Source organism: Dendronephthya gigantea, unplaced genomic scaffold, assembly GCF_004324835.1.
Source record: "Dendronephthya gigantea isolate DGI-Jeju-01 unplaced genomic scaffold, DenGig_1.0 000154F, whole genome shotgun sequence".
In the NCBI taxonomy this organism is placed as follows: Eukaryota; Metazoa; Cnidaria; class Anthozoa; order Malacalcyonacea; family Nephtheidae; genus Dendronephthya; species Dendronephthya gigantea.
The window spans coordinates 346765-366795 of NW_021163164.1; the positions used below are offsets into that span (position 1 = coordinate 346765).

Genomic DNA, 20031 nt, shown 5'->3' on the forward strand with positions numbered 1-20031 from the left:
GGTAACGCGCAGATGAACTGCATTTATGCATGTTGTCAGACATATATAAGACTGCATTTATGTTGTCAGACAGGCAGACCTATGCGTTATCCGAATAGGTCTTGAGTAGGGGTTGAATTGTCTGTCTACAAAATTTTAAAGGGGAAAATTTTGTCTAATTTTGAACTGTTGAATTTTGTCTAAGATATAGAGTTTTGAATTACCAAAACATGTCGCCAGTGAATATGGAATCGATTATGCAACCAAGACGTTTTCTGTTTGTATATGTCAAAGTCAGTCTTTCGTTGCTGATATTCATGAATCTCCAATCGTTTGGATATGGTCTTGATTTTGGTTTTCAAGGACAAAATGAAGGTACGTGTTGATTTGCGTGTAACTTTAGTTTTCACATGTAGTCGAATCACTTAAGCAATTATCGTAACGCAAATCATTGCGTGGAAACTCGCCTTGCTCCTTAAATTTAGCGAATTTTCTGTCACAATTGATTCGGAGGGAAAATTTTGGAAGTACGCATTTTGTGTGTGTTTTTGATCCACAATCGCTGAGTAATTTTCAAAAGGTTTGAAAAGGATGAAAAAGCTTCGGAGAACTGAGAAATTGAGATAAATACTGCGTCGTGTTGCCAATCTTGTCGGGATGCATGGTTTGGTAGCGATTTCTATAGTCGCGGGTTTTCTCAAACATACACTGATTGAAAATGTAGCAGGTCTTTCTGAATTTGACAGGAACACATAAATATCTTATGCCATAATAAGCAGAAATAGATACATAGACAACGTTATGGGCGTATACATGCTTATTACAGCTCATAATAAATTCATGATCAAATTTTCTTCGTTTGCCTTCACTCGGGAAAGTTTGAATTCGATCGCTAATTTTCACTTTAAAAAAATATTTGTCCATTTCTTTCTGTTATGAATTGTAGAAAGGTGCCTTTGGAAAGCTAAATAACTTCTTTTTCATTCTGCTTTTCTATTTTATCCCCCTTCCATTTTAATATTTACACCAAAAGTCTTTGTAGTACCAAGTTTGATAAAAAAAATTTGATAAAAAAAAATGAGTTCGCACTGCTTATTCCAAGTTGTTGTGTAACAAGCTGTTGTATAATAAGCTCTTATAACACTCATTCACACACTCAGCTGGCGCGGATCCGACCGCATCGAAAGTGGTTCGAGCCACGGTAAGATTTTCCCATCTAGAATTTTCCAGTTTCATCCTTTTTGCATACGAAATGCAATTAAATATTCACGTCAATTATTTAGAAGTATATACTAATGTATATAATATAATGTGTAAAATAATGTGTAATATAATGTGTAATAAGCAAATGTATGTCCACAGCGAGTAATATCTTTCGTAATTGTTGTCATAATTATACCAATTCTTGTTAAAATTGCGTAAAAAAATCTTCCCAAATTGTGCTGAGTATGTTCGGAAGGTAGTCGCGAAATGGAAGCTGCGATCACAGCAACTAGTTGACACTAAAACGGTGAGCGTGCAGACTATTCCGCAATTGTTACTGATTATAGTGACATTCGGACACGGCGCAGTGTAGCAAACCAATCACAGGGCAAGCTTTGGCCACGTGAGCCACGTTCCCTGATTTTGATTGCGCAATAAGGACGATAAACAATAAAATACGATACTTCTTGACTTCGATACTCGGGTGTAGTTTATACATAACACACTAAATTGACCAGTTCGCTGCATCCAGGCTGAATCAAATGAAATAATGAATGAATTCGTCGATTTAATGAACGAAATTAATTAAACAAAACTACTGCGTACTTAGTTTTATATAGATAGCAACTAAAGGCCCTGTTACACGGTACAATTTTTCTTGAAACCTGCAATGCAACTCTACTTTTGAGGGATGTATATTTGGGAATAACGAAACTTTTGTGTTTAAACTTCATGCACTTTTCTTCTGCAAGACTCTTCAATAAGTTACATTTCTTAGAAGTAGAATTGCATTGCAATTTGCAAGAAAAATTGCACCGTATGACAGGACCTTAAATATTTGAAAATTTCTCGTTTCGTCCCAGGCGAACGCTTAAAGGAAGTCGTCTTTCGGAAAAACAAGCAAAAATACTTGGCGAATCATGTCATCGAAACAAAACAAGCAAAGTCCGAGTTTCATTGCGGTTTGCTTTGTGCTCGTCATGGATCATGTACGTCAGCCAACTTCAAAACTTCTGGTATCGGTAAAGGTCGCTGTGAACTCAACAATAAGACACATCAAGCAACAACCAATGACGATGAAACAAGCAACTCCAAGTTTAACCATCTTATCATAATTAAACCAGTAAGTAAAGGCGTAGCTAAGTCACAGCTAATTTTAAGGATAATCGTATTGAGTAAACACTCGTACTAGCCGGGCTAGTTTTTATATTTAACTTATTTTGTATATAAAACGATATTTTGACAACATTACTACTCTTTTTTAGTTGCCCAAGGAGCTGCCTGGTCAAGTATATCCCCCAAGGAATAACAGGAATAACATAATAAGTATAGGAGTTCTTTGAATTGGTTATTTGCTACATATTTCTATATGCCGTTTTAGCCGATTACAAGCTTATAACCTTTGTTTTTCTTATGAAATTTACAGTAGGTACGTCTTGCAAAGACTTGTTACTCAAGAATGCGTGAGTTTCATATACACTATTGACTGTTTTTCTTGTGAGCATGTTGGCGTGAAGGTATTGAAAAATTGAAGGTATTGAAAGAGGTTATTTAATCCAGGTCAATGTCCGATGGTGCTTACACTCTGCAGTCACACACATCCTCGACACCATACAAGGCATATTGTCACATGACAGATATTCCTGGTTGTGGAGCTGGGGGCTGGACACTCGTCTTAAAAGTGGACGGAAATAAGGCAAGAATTAATTTGAAATATATATTTTCCTCTTAAATTTCAAAGATGATCTCGCGTGATTTTGGAAAAAGAGTGCGGAAGAGGTTCTTCAGTGGATCTAAAAGAAACCCTACTCTAATTTACTTCTGAATATTTAAACGACAAAAACATGCAATCAATCAAAATTTCGAAATAAGACAGATCAATTTCGTCTAGCTTACCACGATTTCAACGAATTTTGTTTATTCTGCAACCTCAGCCTAGTGGGGTGGACATACTGATACATTTCACAGACGTTCACAGACGGTGAAAACAATCAATTTGAAATGAATAATGTAAAACACGAATATATGAATATCTCCTCACACTTATCATGCAGGCTACGCCACTGTATACAATACTTAGGAATCGCCTTCCTATACAGCAAAAAGTAGGTACATGCACCAATTTAACTAGTTTTCAAATCGCTAGCTGATAGCAAATTATTGTTTCCTTAGTCAACGTTCTACCATGACGCGTTTTTGTGGACAAACAAAGAAAGTTATGCAGTTAAAGATGGGCTCGAAGGACTAACAGGGAAAGAAAGTAAACTGGCCTCCTATTGGAACACTCCTTTTAAGAAAATATGTCTTGGCATGACCGTTAATGGCGACAGAAGATGGATGATGTTGGACTATGAAGCCAGTTCGTTGTACAACTTGATCGCGGATGGTCAGTGTCGAGATACAACCGCTGAGAAAAATATTTGGCTGTCTTTGATCGCGGGCTCCTGCTTGCAAAAAAATGCAACCTTCAGGGTTTTAATATAAGGGTAACCTCCAGGGGTTTTATGTCTTGGAGTAAGAGTGGTAAGTACACCATTAAAGCGAGGCTTGCATTCGCTAGTAACGACCAAACTCAACGCGACAGCCCTTACTCCTGGATAGGATATGGTGCAAGGCTCGACGGGTTAAGAAATGTCCATCTCGCCTGCGGTAAGCTACGTTGTACTACGTGTGATAAGAAGGCAAAACGCATTTCAGCATTTGGATACATATTGGTGCAGTGAAAATATCCCATTTCCATTGATCTTCAAACGCTAAAAGGTACAGATACGGCTTGATAAAATTATTATTGCGGTGTGTTTATTTATCTTAATTATTGTGGTGTGTATACTCTAGTAACTAAATAACGTTATCATAGACTCTGAGATTGACAAGTTTAGAGAAGTAATACGGTGATTGTATGTATAAATAATAATAAGTTGGGTATAAACTGGTAAAATATATAGGTTAAAGTGTGTAAACTATTAGTATAAAGTATGAATAAACAAGTAAAACGCACAGAAATCAGCTTCTTTACATTTCGCAAATGAGAAATCATATTTCTGCACTACAATAGGGGCGTTATATATATCCGAAAGAAACAGCTAAGACGCTCATAAATATGGTACATAAGTGTCATTGTGCTAATCTTGAGAATAGTACAGTTTAATGAACTATACATGCGGTCAGTTCTTATGCTAATGTTTGCGAGAGATGTAATTCATTGTAAAAAATATTAAATTTTCGGAAGCAAACACGTACATTCGTTGATAAAAAACCGGCAAATTTTCAGATTCGAACCTTGAAATATGTCGTTGTTGCAGCAATCCAAAAACGTGGTACTAAAATTCTCACTTGTCCAAATTTTGCATAATGGTTAAATAATTTCAGAAGTTCAATTACAAATTTGAATCATTAACTTTTTTATTATATTCAACACTTCTGACATTTAAAACATTTCAGCCGCCTTTTCCCTCATTGTGCCCCCTCCAATGAGTTGATGCATTCTTACTGCTCTGTTTCTCATGTTTCTCATGATGGCTCATGTAATAATTCCGCGAAAACTTACTGAATTAATCAAAACTTGAAAAAGTGCGAATTTTTCTCTTACTATATTCGGTCGCTGTAAAAATCATACAATTGAAAAGTTTGATTTGTAGAAAAACCGATATGATCGGACATTTTTTGTGACGCCGTATATAATATGACACATGAAAGATTTTGTCGAGTAACGACTAATCTACTGAAGAAGCTTTTTATCAAAGTCATGCAAAGATTCAACTAAAGGAGGAACCAATGAACTATGACGTGACTTTTGGGGGGTATTTCATAGTGCACTGAACATTATGGATTGCTATACATAGATCATCGTGTTAGGAAAACGAATATTGTCATTGATATTAAATAAAATTTGCATTTGTTTTCCTGTTACCGATAAAGAGACAAAGTTAAGCCGTTTCCGCCGTTTTATTTTTTGTAATATTATGATATTATTAGCCCGTTTTTAGTTCATCCAGACCCAAGCCTGTGCATGCATATTGAAAGGCGAAGCATCGATTCTACTAAATTCAAAACAGGTTTCAATGTATGAACCTTTTCATTTCTGAAAATTTGCGGTTTAATAAATATTTAACCGCAGTACCCGTTTCGGCGTGCTATATAGCTGGAAGAATAAGTAAGTTTATTAAAGCCAAGTGGCATATGTCAGTAACGATAATTTGAAAAATACGATTGTTTATTAAACTTTCTAGCGGCAGATGAATGCATCTGATTAACAAGATTTCTTGTTCAAACAGGCTGACTCAGGTTGTCTGTCTATAAGTATAACATTTTCAAGCAGAATTTTATAAAGATAAAAGGTTTCGACTAACGGCAAACATGTCGCCTGTCCAAGAAAATATCCAGTGAAGATGGCATTGATTTTGCAAGCAAGACGTTTACTTCACTCATTCGTCAAAGTCAGTCTTTTGTTGCTCATGTCCTGGAATCTTCAACCTTTTGGATATTGTCTTGATTTTTGCTTTCAGGAACCAAATGAAGGTGCGTTTTCGAAAATGTGTTAAATTTTTGCTTCCACATTCCCTGCAATACATGCAGTTATATAATTTTATGCGAATGCTAATCCACTTCAAGCTATTCATGTGAATGCTAAGACCTTGCGTTTCAAAGCTCCGCGAATTTTCTCATAGCTGAATTTGACAAGCAGTGTTGCACTTGAAAAAGAGACTTTAAGGACTCTATTTTAGATATTGCGATATGAATAAATCATTAGTTATAAAACTCAAATATTCGTGTCACATTTATGGACTAAACAACAAGTTAACAATGACATTTCGCCTTGTCAATAGGCTCAAACAGACTGCACGAAAGTATTTCTAGTTCTTCACTTGCAAAGCACACGGACTCACATTACTAGGACGCCTTCAAAAATATTTAACCATGTTTCCATTGGTTCCTCCTGTCCCACAACAAGTTGCGATTTGAGAAATGAAAAATTTGCAATTCAATCATAATGTACGTTTACTATTCCAAAGGTCGTCGTTTGAACAGCGAAGTGATAGAAAAAGTCCACGCAGGAACGGGAGTAGAATGCATTTACTTTTGTGCCCGTGATAACGAAGCGTGTAGATCTACTAATTTCAAAAAATGCTCAAACTCAGAAAAAAATTGTGAATTCCTCCAAGATATTGCTTCAGAGATTCCTGAAAAAGATTTTCATCGGCACAAAGACTTTGATTATTACGAATTGACAAGTCCTAATAGGACTAGGGTAAGTATTGAAATTTCAGTGGTTAATCAAGAAAAAACCCGCAAAATGTTTATTAAATGTTTAAAATATTTATTTGATCATATATCAATGTAAATTTGGGCGCTACAAATCTTAAATATTATTATTAATATTATTATTACAATCTCGAAAACCATAGCAACATCACATAAAATCAAATATTGGCAAATGAAGTTTGCACGAATTCGAAATTCTGCTTATATATTCTGTTAAACATTGCCTAGCGGCCTCTTTTGTTCAAATAATGTTTAGCAACAAGTATGTCAAACGTTTTTACATAATATTTCAGCAGGCAATGTTTTTATGTCGAAATGTGGACATGCCACTTATAATCTATTTTAAATTCATTTAACTTGTGATGTTGCACAATATGGGAGGATAGCAAATGCTCTCTAACGAGATTTATACCGAGATTTATAACGTTCCAGATTTATACGAAATTAATTTCGACAACCGAAAGATAAACGGTGCAGGGTTTACAAATAAATTTTACATACAAAAGAAATCTTCGTGCTTTAATGGATCCGAACGAATATATTCTGTCGTTTTTTTTAGACTTTTCCAAATTCCTGCACAGAATTGTTTGTTAAGAATACGTAAGTGAAAAAGATACATATACCAGTTGACAAAGGTCTATTACAGTTAATTCGAATGAATTTCAACCTTTATTCCAGAATTACTCAGCAGAATATTTTATAACCATGTCTAGATCATTGCTCAATGGTGTCTACACCTTTCAGAAGAATCATTCCTCACCAACATATAAGGTATATTGTCACATGACAGATATCCCAGGATGTGGGGTTGGAGGTTGGACACTAGTGACGAAGCTTGATGGGACTAAGGTTAGATTGTAGTCATGAAGAGTATAGTGCGTATTCACTTCTAATCAGTCAATCCGTAATGAAGTGATTTCAATTTTCCAGAAAACATTCATGTATGGTTCTTCCCTGTGGACAAACAAAGAGACATACGCAGTACAAGATGGTCTGGAAGGATTGACAGAGAAAGAAAGCAAGTTGGCTTCGTATTGGAATACTCCGTTCACAAAGATTTGCCTGGGTATGTCGTATAACGGAGACACAAAATGGATGAGTTTCAACTACACCGCAACTTCGCTGTACAGTGTGATCGTAGACGGCCAATTCAGGGCAACGAGCGCTGGTAGAGCAGCATGGAAATCCCTGATCGCGGACTCGTCACTTCAGAAAAACTGCAACAGGGAAGGGTTTAATGTATTTTCCAAATTGCGAATTGGAATTTTTGCCAATAACCAGGACGATTGCGATACGTGTGATTCTTGGCTCGGCTATGGAAAGATGAATGGAAAGACTTGTGGAAATGCTGCTAAAAATGGCTACCAACCCGATAACGGTGCAAAATCTTTGGCGACATTTGGATACATTCTTGTTCAATAATAAACCAGTAAAATAGCACGCTACTCTCTAGTCAAGGTTAAGATAACTATGGTTTGTTAAAACCCGATAATCTCATTGTTTGTACGCGTGTAGGCTATTAGAGAGGTTAAGATACCCCGGTTCCGGTGTACGGGTACGGGTAAATTACACGTACCCGTTACCGGTAAGACGGGTACGGTTTGCAACTTAAGAATTTTCTTAAATTCCGGGTGAGAACAACACCGGGTAAGAACTGACTATAAAAGTAGATATGTATTATACATTTCCATTGTAAGTCCTACTTAACTTTTATATAACTATAGTATTTCGTGTGTTTGTTTTGAAAATCAAAAATATCAAGATGGCGTTCATAAATTATGTTTGCAAACCATTTTTGAGAAGCCTGAACAATATGGACACCATATTAATACGTAAAATGTATTTTAAACGTGTTAAAGACACTCGCCCGCTTCTCCATTTGTCCTTTATTAAAAAAACTTTGACCACTTTGTCTTTGTAGTTACCCGTTCGTTGTTTACGTGTAGACCGTCGTTTACAACGGGAAAACGGGTAGATATTACGGGTAAATATGCTGACATCAGCGAAAAATGGAAAACAAAATGGCGCTACCCGTACCCGTACACCGGAACCGGGGTATCTTAACCTCTCTATTGTTGGCAGATCGTAGAAGAATATTCCAGCATTCATATCGTCAAAGATAACGAATTTGCATAAATGATGACATTACACACACATTAAAAACATTATAGCACGTCTATTCTGGGCTTTGGTAAATATCACCAGAAAAGACACTTTGATTGATATATACATCGAGCACCTTAGACTGTGACTGATAATATAAATTTTTTTCAGCATAATAATTAGGCCTATAACAGTACAGTATCTGTCACATTAGATTATGTAGTCCTATGAAAATGAAACGCAACAAAAATATTTTTCTGTCAGATTGCTGTCAGATTGCTGGTGTAAACGCCTTTTTTAGCTCAATATGACTTTGGAAAACGACGTATCAAGCTCTGACTCAGCCAATCAGAAAGTTGGCGATAACGGTTTCCTCCACTTTAAATTTCACGCATGCGCATAACTAGCAAAACCATCCAACGTCCATGACATAGAATTTTGACAACTTTGGTTGCCGCAATGTTCTGTCACAAAACCCGGGTGTGATTCGTAATCTCCGGGCTGAATTAGTACCCTCGCACGGCGCTCCGCACCGGCTTGGGGATTAATATGCCAAGAAAGTGAAAATTTGATTCTCTTCAAAGAACGCCAACTTTATATAACTTATTTAGTTAAACCGTTAGTAAAAACCCACAATTTATGGCCTAATATCCAAATGTGTTTGAAAAATAAGTCGTCCTGTCATAAGTTGCAATGTGATATCTTGTAAATAAAGTTGTCTCCATTTTTCAATCATGTAGACAAACCGATGATAATTTCAGAAATAGCAATTTACGGTCTTACAATCGGTGTACTATTGGAGCATGATAAATGTACATAAAATTCAAAGTTATATGCTTGTAAATGAAAAAAATTGCATGCAATAATGACTTCAGCGTGGATGATATTTTTGTGTAAGCACAGGTGAAACTCGAGTGGCCTAGCTTGAATGTAAAATGGACCTTTTTCAGGCAGCGTTTTAAATTTCTCAGACGACTCATGAAAGACATTGTTGACAGTGGAGAAATCTACGAAGATTTTTAACATTGCCGGAGCATTTAAACTGGAAAACTGCCAATTTTTGAAACATATATATGCAGATATCGCAATGATTAGATTTTACTTATTTAAACCACCTATATATTTAGCACAATGTCACAAACCATGAAATATATTTACTGGGACACTCTGACTCTGCATACATGCAATGCTTGTCCAAACGTTTGTTCTGTCCATATATTCATAAATACCTAAATATCAATCACGTGACCAACATATATTAGCGTGGGTTTTGTGTGGTTTTTGGCGACCTCATAATTTGATGTTCAAACCATGTGCATGCAATATCGAAGAAGCCTATTTAGCCCCCTGAAATTTACGAAACAAGTTAAAAGAACATTTGGTTCAACACAATCGTGCACATTATTTGTAAACATTTAAATGAATTACACATGCACAATATATTCATGCGAACATGCATGTATTCATCACGCCAGCTGTGTTTATTTCAGTATATTATTTTGCAATAATTTGTTTTCAACGTCACAAGTTTGCAATGTCTTAACAGTGACGTACCTAGAAGGATATTTGGCGGGATATTTATATATCCAGTTATGCCCTTTGGATTTCCAATGCCTTAATAAAATAGAAATCCGTCAGGCAGAACTGAATTATATGAATATCAGTTCACCCCCCCCCCCCAATTTCGCTCTAGTTACACCCGTGTGTCCTAATAACTCTAATAAACTGTCTTAATTTGTTGTTTTTTCAACTCTAAAAGCTTACTGTTTAATTATGTAAACGAATATAGTATGAATGAATAAATTTTGTTAAAGCCAAAGTGGCATATGTTAGTAACGATAATTTGAAAAACAAAACATTTGTGTCGCGTATTTCACTGGCGCAGATGAAATATCCTTTAACAAGTCTTCGTTCTTGTTGTCAGGCAGACCCAGTGTCAGAATAGGTCTTCCTGTTGAAGTCTATAACATTTTGAAGAGGAATTTTGAGGAAGAATTTTACGTTAAGATAAAAGGTTTCTACTTACAGGAAAGATGTCGCTTGTCCAACAAAAACAACGAGTGAATATGGAATTGATTATGCAAACAAGACTTTTGCTTCGTGTATTCGTCAAAGTCAGTCTTTTGTTGCTGATATTCCTGAATGTTCAAACTTTTGGTTATGGTTTTGATTTTTGCTTTCAAGGACCAAATGAAGGTGCGTAGGGTAAAATATTTATAATTTTGCTTTCACATTGCCAACAATACAGTTATATTTGTGAATGCTAATAATTTCTTTAAAGCAACTGGCACAATTCAAATCGCTGCGTGGAAGCAAACCTTGCCCCTTAAGCTGGGCGAGTAGCCGAATTCATATTAGAGACCGGAAACTCATCTTAGACTGGAAATTTGATGGTAAAAAACCCGTCAAAATATAAATAGGAATGGATAAATTTATACGTGTGATAGGTCGGGTAATGCTAAAAAGGGTATCGTAATTATTACGATAAAAATTTTGTTTGTTTTCCGTTAGCCTTGTTCCGTCCTTCACCGTGTTTATATTTCAGAAATGCGAATTTATGACCAGTCTCTCGTCCAGATGGGACCCCGTCCAAACGGCTAAATTCACATTAGAACGAGTTTCCCGTCTCTAATATGAATTCGGCTAGGCTTCTCCTGGCTGAATTTTCTAGCTATAAAGAGACCATGGTATTTTATAAAGGAACTTTAAGGGGCTTTATTCAGGGATTGCGATATCAGAAAATCGTTAGTTACGAGTACATATGTTGCATTATTTCTGGACAAAACTCAAATATTCGTGTCACATTTATTAACTAAACTGCAATTTCACAATGACCTCTCACTTTGTTAATTGGATTCTACGTTACTAAGTCTAGTTCCTCACTTGCGAAGCACACGGACTACATTAGCGAGACGCCTTCATAAATATTTAACCATGTTTTTATTACTTTCTCCTGCATGTGCTACGACGAAATGTTTCGATTAGAAAAATCAACAATTTTCGTTTGCATCATAATTCATAATGCACGTTTACCTTCTTTTTTACTATTCTAAAGGTCGTCGTTTGAACACCGAAGTGATAGAAAAAGTCCACGCAGGAACGGGAGCAGAATGCATTTACTTTTGTGCCCGTGATAACGAAGCGTGTAGATCTACTAATTTCAAAAAATGCTCAAACTCAGAGAAAAATTGTGAATTCCTTCAAGATATTGCTTCAGAGATGCCTGCAAAACATTTTCTTCAGCACAAAGATTTTGATTACTACGAATTGACAAGTCCTAATAGGACTAGGGTAAGCAGGGGCGTAACTAGAGCGATAATTGGGGGGGGGGATGAATATTCATATATTCAGTTCTGCCCGACGGATTTCTATTGTAAACCATTGCACTTACAAAATAAATCCATAAGGCAGAACTGGATATATGAATATTCACTCCTCCGCCAAATCATCGTGCTAGTTACGGCACTAAGGGTAAGTATATGCAATTTCGGCGGTTTTATTATAATTATCAAACAATTTGCAAAAATTTTTATCACTACTACAAAGACCATAGCAACATCACATAAAATGGGTATGGACAAATGAAGTGTCCACTAATTCTGCTTATAGGGGAGTTACATATGTTTAGCAACAATTATATTACATGTTTACACATAATATTTTAGCAGCGAATGTTTTTTATGTTGAAATGTGGACAGTGGCTTCGCCAGCATCGATAAGTGGGGTGGACATATATTAGAATGTATTCATGTTCACAGACCTAAAAAACAATCAATTTGAAAAGAAATGAACAATGTAAAACACGAATAAAATTATATTAATATATCCACCCGACTTATCATGCTGGCTACGCCACTGAATGTGGACATGCCACTTATAATCCATTTTGAGTCCATCTTGGAAAAATCATATTTGAAAATTTAAAGTGGCTCCCTAGAGTTTGTAAAAATTCTAGATAACAGGTTTGTTGCGAAAAATTAAACACGATTAGCAATAATGCTTTTGAATATAATGTACAGTACGTTAAGGATTAGAAACTGTTGACGGATTAATTATGAAAGCCGTTGGGATTGCAATAATGACGTTCAACATGGCCGCAAATTATGATTAATTGCATTTATTTCAAGAATCTTTCGGTGATTTTTTTTATTTTTCACCGAATGCTTTGCAAGTCATTTATTAAAGGACAAAAAAAGTTATCGATAGGATTTTTTTAAATTGCGTAAAACCATGTTTTCGCACTTTAATTTTTTTTGTATCGATAACTTTTTCTTAAAATTGCCCGGTCAAATTACCAGACATCTGGCAAAAGGTTTAATGGAAAAAGAAGACATTTAACCGAAGGGTTTGTGAAATAATCGTAATTTAATGATAATTTGTGGCCATATTGAAACGTCATTTTTGCCATGGCTTCCTTATTTTTGCCACCTTAACTTGCGATGTTTCACAATAGTGAAGCATTGCAAGTGCTCTCGAGCGAGTTATTGTTCCTGATCTACGAAATTAATTTAGAGATCTAGAACAAAAAGATAGACGGTGGAGGGTTGACAAATCAGTTTTACATACAAAAGAAATTTTTAATGGGTTCACACGTATATATTCTTGTCGTTTTTTGTAGGCCTTTCCACAATCTTGCACAGAATTGTTTGTCAAGAATACGTGAGTTTAAAAAAAAAAATATATATATATATATATACTGGTGGATAAAGGTCTATTACAGTCAATGAATTTCAACCATTATTCCACAATTATTCAGAAATTTTTTTTTATAACCATATCTAGATCATTGCCTGATGGTACCTACACCTTGAAGAAGATGGTGCGTAAACCGTATAAAGTATATTGTCACATGACAGATATCCCAGGATGTGGGGTTGGAGGTTGGACCCTAGTGATGAAGCTTGATGGGACTAAGGTTAGATTGTAGTCGTAAAAAGTATAGTGCATGTTCACTTCTAACCAATCAATTCGTAATAATAGTTAAAACTTTTAGTTTTAAACAACTTTCAATTTTACAGAAAACATTTATGTATCGTTCTTCTTGGTGGACAAACAAACAGACATACGCAGTACAAGATGGTCTGGAAGGATTGACAGAGAAAGAAAGCAAGTTGGCTTCGTATTGGAATACTCCGTTCACAAAGATTTGCCTGGGCATGTCGTATAACGGAGACACAAAATGGATGAGTTTCAACTACACCGGAATTTCGCTGTACACTGTGATCGCAGACGGCCAGTTTAGGGCAACGGGGGCTGGTAGAGCAGCATGGAAATCTCTGATCGCCGGCTCGTCACTTCAGAGAAACTGCAACAGGGAAGGATTTAATAATATACACCTACGTTCAAAAATGAGAATTGGACTTGTAGCCAATGAACAGGAAGATTGTAATACGTGTGATTCTTGGATTGGCTATGGAGTAATGTCCACTGGATGGACTTGTGGAAATTTTGCTAGCCACGGACCCGATAACGGTGATAAAAATTTGGCAACGTTTGGATACATTCTCGTTCAATAATCAACCAGTAAAATAGAACGCTATCTTCTAGTCAATATTACGATAACCTATGGGTTGTAAAAACGTGACAATTTCTTGCATATAATTTGTACGTGATTGTAGGTTCAGCATTTATATATTCAAAGTAACGAATTAGCATAAACAGGGACATTTCAGAGACATTAAAATATTGTGGCATGTAAATTCTAGGCCTTTCAAAAATATCATAACAAATAAGGCTTTGATTGTTGATACAAGTAATATAATAATATACACACCCAGCACCTTCTAACATGACTGATAATATAAATTTATATCAGCATAATAATTACGTCTGTATAGTGGCCTACAAATACTATATAATTATATCTGTGTTATTAGAATATGTAGTTCTTTGAAAATAAAACGCACAAAAGTAATTTACAAAGTCTCTTTCGAAATACGTTGCAAAAAGTGGCGCTTACGCAATGAAACCAAATATTCTGAAGTATTCATGATAGGCGTATTTTCAATACAAATTGACCCGAACTTTCACAGTCAATAATTATATGACATTTGCACAAACAGCTGGATACAAACCAGAGAATATCATTATACTTTTTTTTGGACGTGGTTACTTTGCTAATATTCACATTCAAAGGAAGCCTGGTGGTATATCAAACTTTTAATTCTTTTTAGTACAGATGGCAACTAAATATTCAAAAAATAGCTAAGATGGCGATATCGTGAATTTTAAATTTTAATTATACTTCAACCACTTTAAGACGTAGGTCAAACGAAATAAACTCATGAAGGCTTTTCATTTGTTAACTTTTTAGATGTATACCTGTGGTAAATTGCTAATAATTTACGGCCTATTTCATGTATCGAGGTTTAAATGTCAATCGTCCGTATTCCCATATAATGTAGTGTATACATTCATATTTCAAAGTTAAAATGTGATGGATGTATGACGATCTATAGTAAGCACAAGTAAAACTCGATTGCCTAACTTGAACGTAACAAGATCGTTTATCAGGCGGCAGTGTTAATTTCTAACACAAATTGAACAAGAAAGAAGTTTGTCAATCATCTTAATATACAATATAAACTAGTTCCACAGCATTTGAACTAAGTCAGCGTCTAAATGTTTAAAATATGATGTGCCAACAAAGTGCAAATTTGTTTTTTTAAAAACAAAATAATTAAATAATTAAAATAATAAAATAATTAAAATTATTTAAACCATGCATTAAGAAAATGGCCTTTTGAAAGATTGTTTATGGACGTATTCAGACGAACCGTTAGAAAATTACCAAGAATTTATATGGCCTAATCAGTCGTGTGTTTGAAGTTTGAGCTGATTTATCATAAGTTATATAATGTAATATTTTTGTTGTAAATGAAGAAACGTTGCCACAAATAATTCAGGATGTATGACAAACTATATTAAGTATATACAGTTGAGACTCGGACGGGTCGATTTCAAGAATTATTTTGATGGTCGATTCATCTTAGAAACTTGTCAATCATGTTAATGCAAGAAAACTAGTTCCGCAGCATTTAAAACTAAACTTCCGCTTTAGTAAAAATAAAAACTGAATCATTGAAATAAATATGTATATGCATGATGTGCTCACAAAATGCAAATTTGATTTTAAGTATTTCAAAGGAGCGTCCATTATAATCACTCATTTAGAAATTTTCCGTATAATTCATGTGTTTAAGGTTTGAACTGTCTGTCTTGCCATCGGTGTATTATTTCTACCAAGATAATTATAAAATTGAAGCTTACAATGTGATATGCTTGGAAATGAATGCATGCAACTATGAATGGAAAATTGCATGCAACAATGACAGCATTTAGTTAAACTAAACCGCCATTTTTGCAAAGATACTAACGAAAAATTTTATATACACATGCATGTACATTGATTTTAACTTATTTAAACCACCGGTATATAGTTAACACAATTGTTGCAAACCATGAAATAATATATTCAGAGTACGAGTTGAAAAATTTTGTCAATTCAGAAAGTAACAATTGTTAGCCGCTTTATAGGGGAGCACGGTCGTTTCTTTATTAAGTTATTGTTGATATATTTCGGACAAGGGGATATAGCATTTGCCAAGAAGTTTAATTAAAGTTAGTTTATAAACACTATAAATGCAACTTATTAAGAAATAAGAAACTATAACCCCTTTTGATTAACCAAAAAATTTAACTAAATGTTATTTCCTGAACAGTGATCAACCTATCTTTCCCCAACTATACTGTTCCTCTTTGAATATAAGTAACTATCATAATTAGCGAAGATATCTTGCAGCTTATACGCTATGTAGATCAATATTTTCTCCATGCAGGCGGGAAAAAGGAAATTTTCGGAAAGAGCATACATCAAAATTTGTAAATCTAAACAAAATTAAAATTTACCTGGGAAATGTCTTATAGTATTGGGAATATAGTTGTGCGAAGATGCAAATTTTGTACACTTTTCTATTATGGCTGGAGTGTTTGTACTAAATTAGTTACACATTTTTGCACGTATAAATAAAAAAAATAAACTAAAAAAAATCAATTTGCCTACTTCGCACGCGAACATTTTTCACATTATTTTTACAAAAGTTCGCGACTAAGTTTTGCAATTATACTAATCTTTGTACGCTCTTTTTAGCTATGGTAATATATATTTTTCTCCTTGCCGCACAGATCTAAAATTAAACTATAGCGCATAAGGTCCATTAACATTATGTAAATTTCGCTATATATTGTAAATATGTAAATTTCACTTTAAATGACACTTATATTTAGCCTATCCCTTAAATGAAAAGCCACTTAAGAGTTTCTTTTGATTCACCGCCAATTGTTTGACTGTATAAATTTTCCTTTTTTTGACTGTTCGTTCAAAACGGTCAATCTGCCTTGCAATGAGTGTCCTTTCAAGAATTTCTCTGCTGTTTCTCGTTTTTGTCATGGGCGAATGCACAGAGCAAGTTGTTTTTCGGAAAAATAAGCAGAAATACTTGGCGAATCATGTCATCGAAACAAAACAAGCTGAGTTCGAATTTGAATGTGGTTTGCTTTGCGCTCGTCATGGATCATGTGCGTCAATCAACTACAAAACTTCTGGTATCGGTAAAGGTCGCTGTGAACTCAACAATAAGACAAATGAAGACGATGATGATGAAGAAATCAACTTTGAATACAACCATCTTGTCATAATAAAACCAGTAAGTATAAGCATAAATTTTTTACATATATTATGTGGTTTTGACGACGGATATGCACGGTAGAATAAATTTTAGTTTGAAACTATGAAACAACTATATATAGAGTGTTTCTTGGCTATAACTGCCCGAAATTTCTTTCGCAAAGAAAGAACGGAGTATTTGGACCATTCAATACTCTTACATAGGTAAAGCAAAAATGTCGTCAATTATCGTTGTTCTTGCTTCCAAAATGCATTATTACAATGAATTATTACCTAGAACTGAAATAAATTAAATTGAGTGATAAAACACATCTTCAGACCCGGCTTACACAGTCATGCAACGTTCATCGATATGTAAATCGCGTCTTTTAAAACGAACGTTTGCTTGAAAATTTGTCAGGTAACTTAAGGCTGTTTCATGCATTTCATTCGCTTTGTCCGCGGGCGAAGCAGCCTTTGAAAATCTGCTAATGCGGGTGTGATGGGTTGAAAAACGGAGCGCGCTTCGCAAGAGGACGTAATGGAAAACCGCCTTTAAGCTTTGATATTACGTTTTTATTCTATTACGTATAACTCTTATAACTTAAGTCTGGTTCTAATATGTCACCGACAGTCGGCAACGTATTGTTTGTGGCCCGTGAGCAAGAAAATTTATTAGAAATAACTAAGCACTTGACTCGTCAATGATTATCGACAGTAGCAATAGCGCGGACAACTTTAAAGTAAACCCTAAATTTTAGTTCACATTTCATGTTTCAATTACAATGTCTAGTCTAAATTTCCTAATATCGATATAGCTAATTTCAAAATGACGAATATGGATTTTAGTTTGCCGTTTGCCCTAAGTGTCTATTTACACCGTCTTAAGCTGGTTTTCCACTATATAGCGATAATTTTTCGTGAAGCGTTATTTTACTTATGTGTCAGAGCTCTCAACTGCAACCATCTGGAACAAATTGCTCAAATACAAAGGAATAATTCGCTTCGCTCGAAAAATATCACTGGTGGAAAACCAGCTTTAGGGGGCGGCATTTATGGGACGGTACTATAGAATTTGGTTGACGTGTGAAGAATTTATTCTTGTCGCCTTTTAGACTTGGCTAAAGCCGGAAAAAAATATTTTGTCAGGTAAAATTAAAATTTTTGATGTTATTGCGTCCAAAATGAAAACAACGCTCCAGTATATTGTATATTTATGTTTTTAGGAGAACAACAAAACGCCTTTCCTCAATCTTGCACGGAATTGTTTGTCAAGAATACGTAAGTTATACTTATACTCGAGGATAAAAGTCTAATACAGTCAATTAATTTTGAATTCAACCTTCATTCCAGCAGAACTTTTCATAACCATATCGATCATATAGCCATACCATTGTAATTTTGGATGGCGATATTACAATATTAATAAATAGAGATTACTTCATGGTTGGCGAGTAAGTAGGATTTTCATGCACGAGTTCAACTTGACAACGACACACTTTTAATATACAAAAACACAGAGAAAAACAAAAATCGAAAATTTATGCATCAAAACATATTTATTACCGTCCAGTTTCTTGGCAATTTTGTTCAATAGAAGTTAGATATTCTTTCCGAAAGATTTGAGAATGTGCTGAATGTAAAAATATCTTGAATATGAGAATTATGTTTTGAATCTCACTTCTATATTTCGACGCCATCTTGAAAAAAATGTAAACAAATTGCCGCCAAAATGGCATACGACAATTTTTCACGTGTGAAGAATATCGTACGTCCAATCAAAAGCCGTGTATGGCATTTTTTAACACGTGAAAAACATCGTACGTCAAGTCAAATTGCATGAAATTAATTTACACAGTGAAATACGATTTTTATTTCATCATTCTGCTGTGCATAAATCTCTATACACATATAATAAATTATTTTAGCTTGTAGCAAACGACGTAAGTGTTTACTATTGTACGGATATCTAGATCATTGCCCAATGGTGTCTACATCTTGCAGAAGAATAATTTCTCACCACCATATAAGGTATATTGCCACATGACAGATATCCCAGGATGTGGGGTTGGAGGTTGGACGCTAGTGATGAAGCTTAATGGGACTAAGGTTAGATTGTAGTCATGAAGAGTATAGTGCGTATAACTTCTGATCAATCAATTTGTAACAATAGTTAAAACTTTTAGTTTTCCACAACTTTCACTTTTACAGAACACGTTTATCTATGGTTCTTCTCTGTAGACAAACAAAGAGACATACGCAGCACAAGATGGTCTGGAAGGATTGACAGAGAAAGAAAGCAAGTTGGCTTCGTATTGGAATACTCCGTTCACAAAGATTTGCCTGGGTATGACTTATAACGGAGACAGAAAATGGATGAGCTTCAAATACACCGGAACTTCGCTGTACACTGTGATCGAAGACGGCCAGTTTAGGGCAACGGGGGCTGGTAGAGCAGCATGGAAATCTCTGATCGCCAACTCGTCACTTCAGAGAAACTGCAACAGAGAAGGGTTTAACATATACCTACGTTTTAGAATACGAATTGGACTCGTAGCCAATAACGAGGAAGGTTGTAACTCATGTGATTCATGGCTTGGCTATGGAGCAATGGACTCTGGAAGTGGAAATGTTGCTAGGTTCTACGCCGATAACGGTGATAAAAATTTGGCGACGTTTGGATACATTCTTGTTCAATAATAAACCAGTAAAATAGAACGCTACCTTCTAGTCAAGATTAAGTTAACTTATGGGTTGTAAAAACGTGACAATTCTTTGCATAGTTTGTGCGCGTTTAGGTTATAGTGGACCGATTGTAC

General features: G+C 35.1%; 2 protein-coding genes across 2 annotated transcripts; both read left to right on the forward strand.

Moving 5' to 3' along the window:
• Positions 1 to 13126: 13126 nt before the first annotated feature.
• Positions 13127 to 14307, forward strand: LOC114537245 (uncharacterized skeletal organic matrix protein 5-like). Its single transcript, XM_028558381.1, has 3 exons — positions 13127 to 13206; positions 13330 to 13462; positions 13566 to 14307. The coding sequence occupies exons 2-3, from the start codon at positions 13364 to 13366 to the stop codon at positions 14061 to 14063; spliced, it is 597 nt and encodes a 198-aa protein (XP_028414182.1). The 5' UTR covers positions 13127 to 13206; positions 13330 to 13363; the 3' UTR covers positions 14064 to 14307.
• A 4883-nt stretch (positions 14308 to 19190) lies between these two features.
• Positions 19191 to 19912, forward strand: LOC114537246 (uncharacterized skeletal organic matrix protein 5-like). The gene is made up of 2 exons (XM_028558383.1): positions 19191 to 19321; positions 19454 to 19912. Exons 1-2 carry the CDS (start codon positions 19256 to 19258, stop codon positions 19910 to 19912), a joined length of 525 nt encoding a protein of 174 aa, XP_028414184.1. The 5' UTR covers positions 19191 to 19255.
• Positions 19913 to 20031: the final 119 nt, after the last annotated feature.

Coding starts and splice junctions, on each gene's coding strand:
- LOC114537245 (XM_028558381.1), top strand. CDS start 13,364: ATGGTGCGTAAACCGTATAAAGTATATTGTCACATGACAGATATCCCA. Junction 13,463..13,565: donor TGAAGCTTGATGGGACTAAG/GTTAGATTGTAG, acceptor TCAATTTTACAG/AAAACATTTATGTATCGTTC.
- LOC114537246 (XM_028558383.1), top strand. CDS start 19,256: ATGACAGATATCCCAGGATGTGGGGTTGGAGGTTGGACGCTAGTGATG. Junction 19,322..19,453: donor TGAAGCTTAATGGGACTAAG/GTTAGATTGTAG, acceptor TCTTCTCTGTAG/ACAAACAAAGAGACATACGC.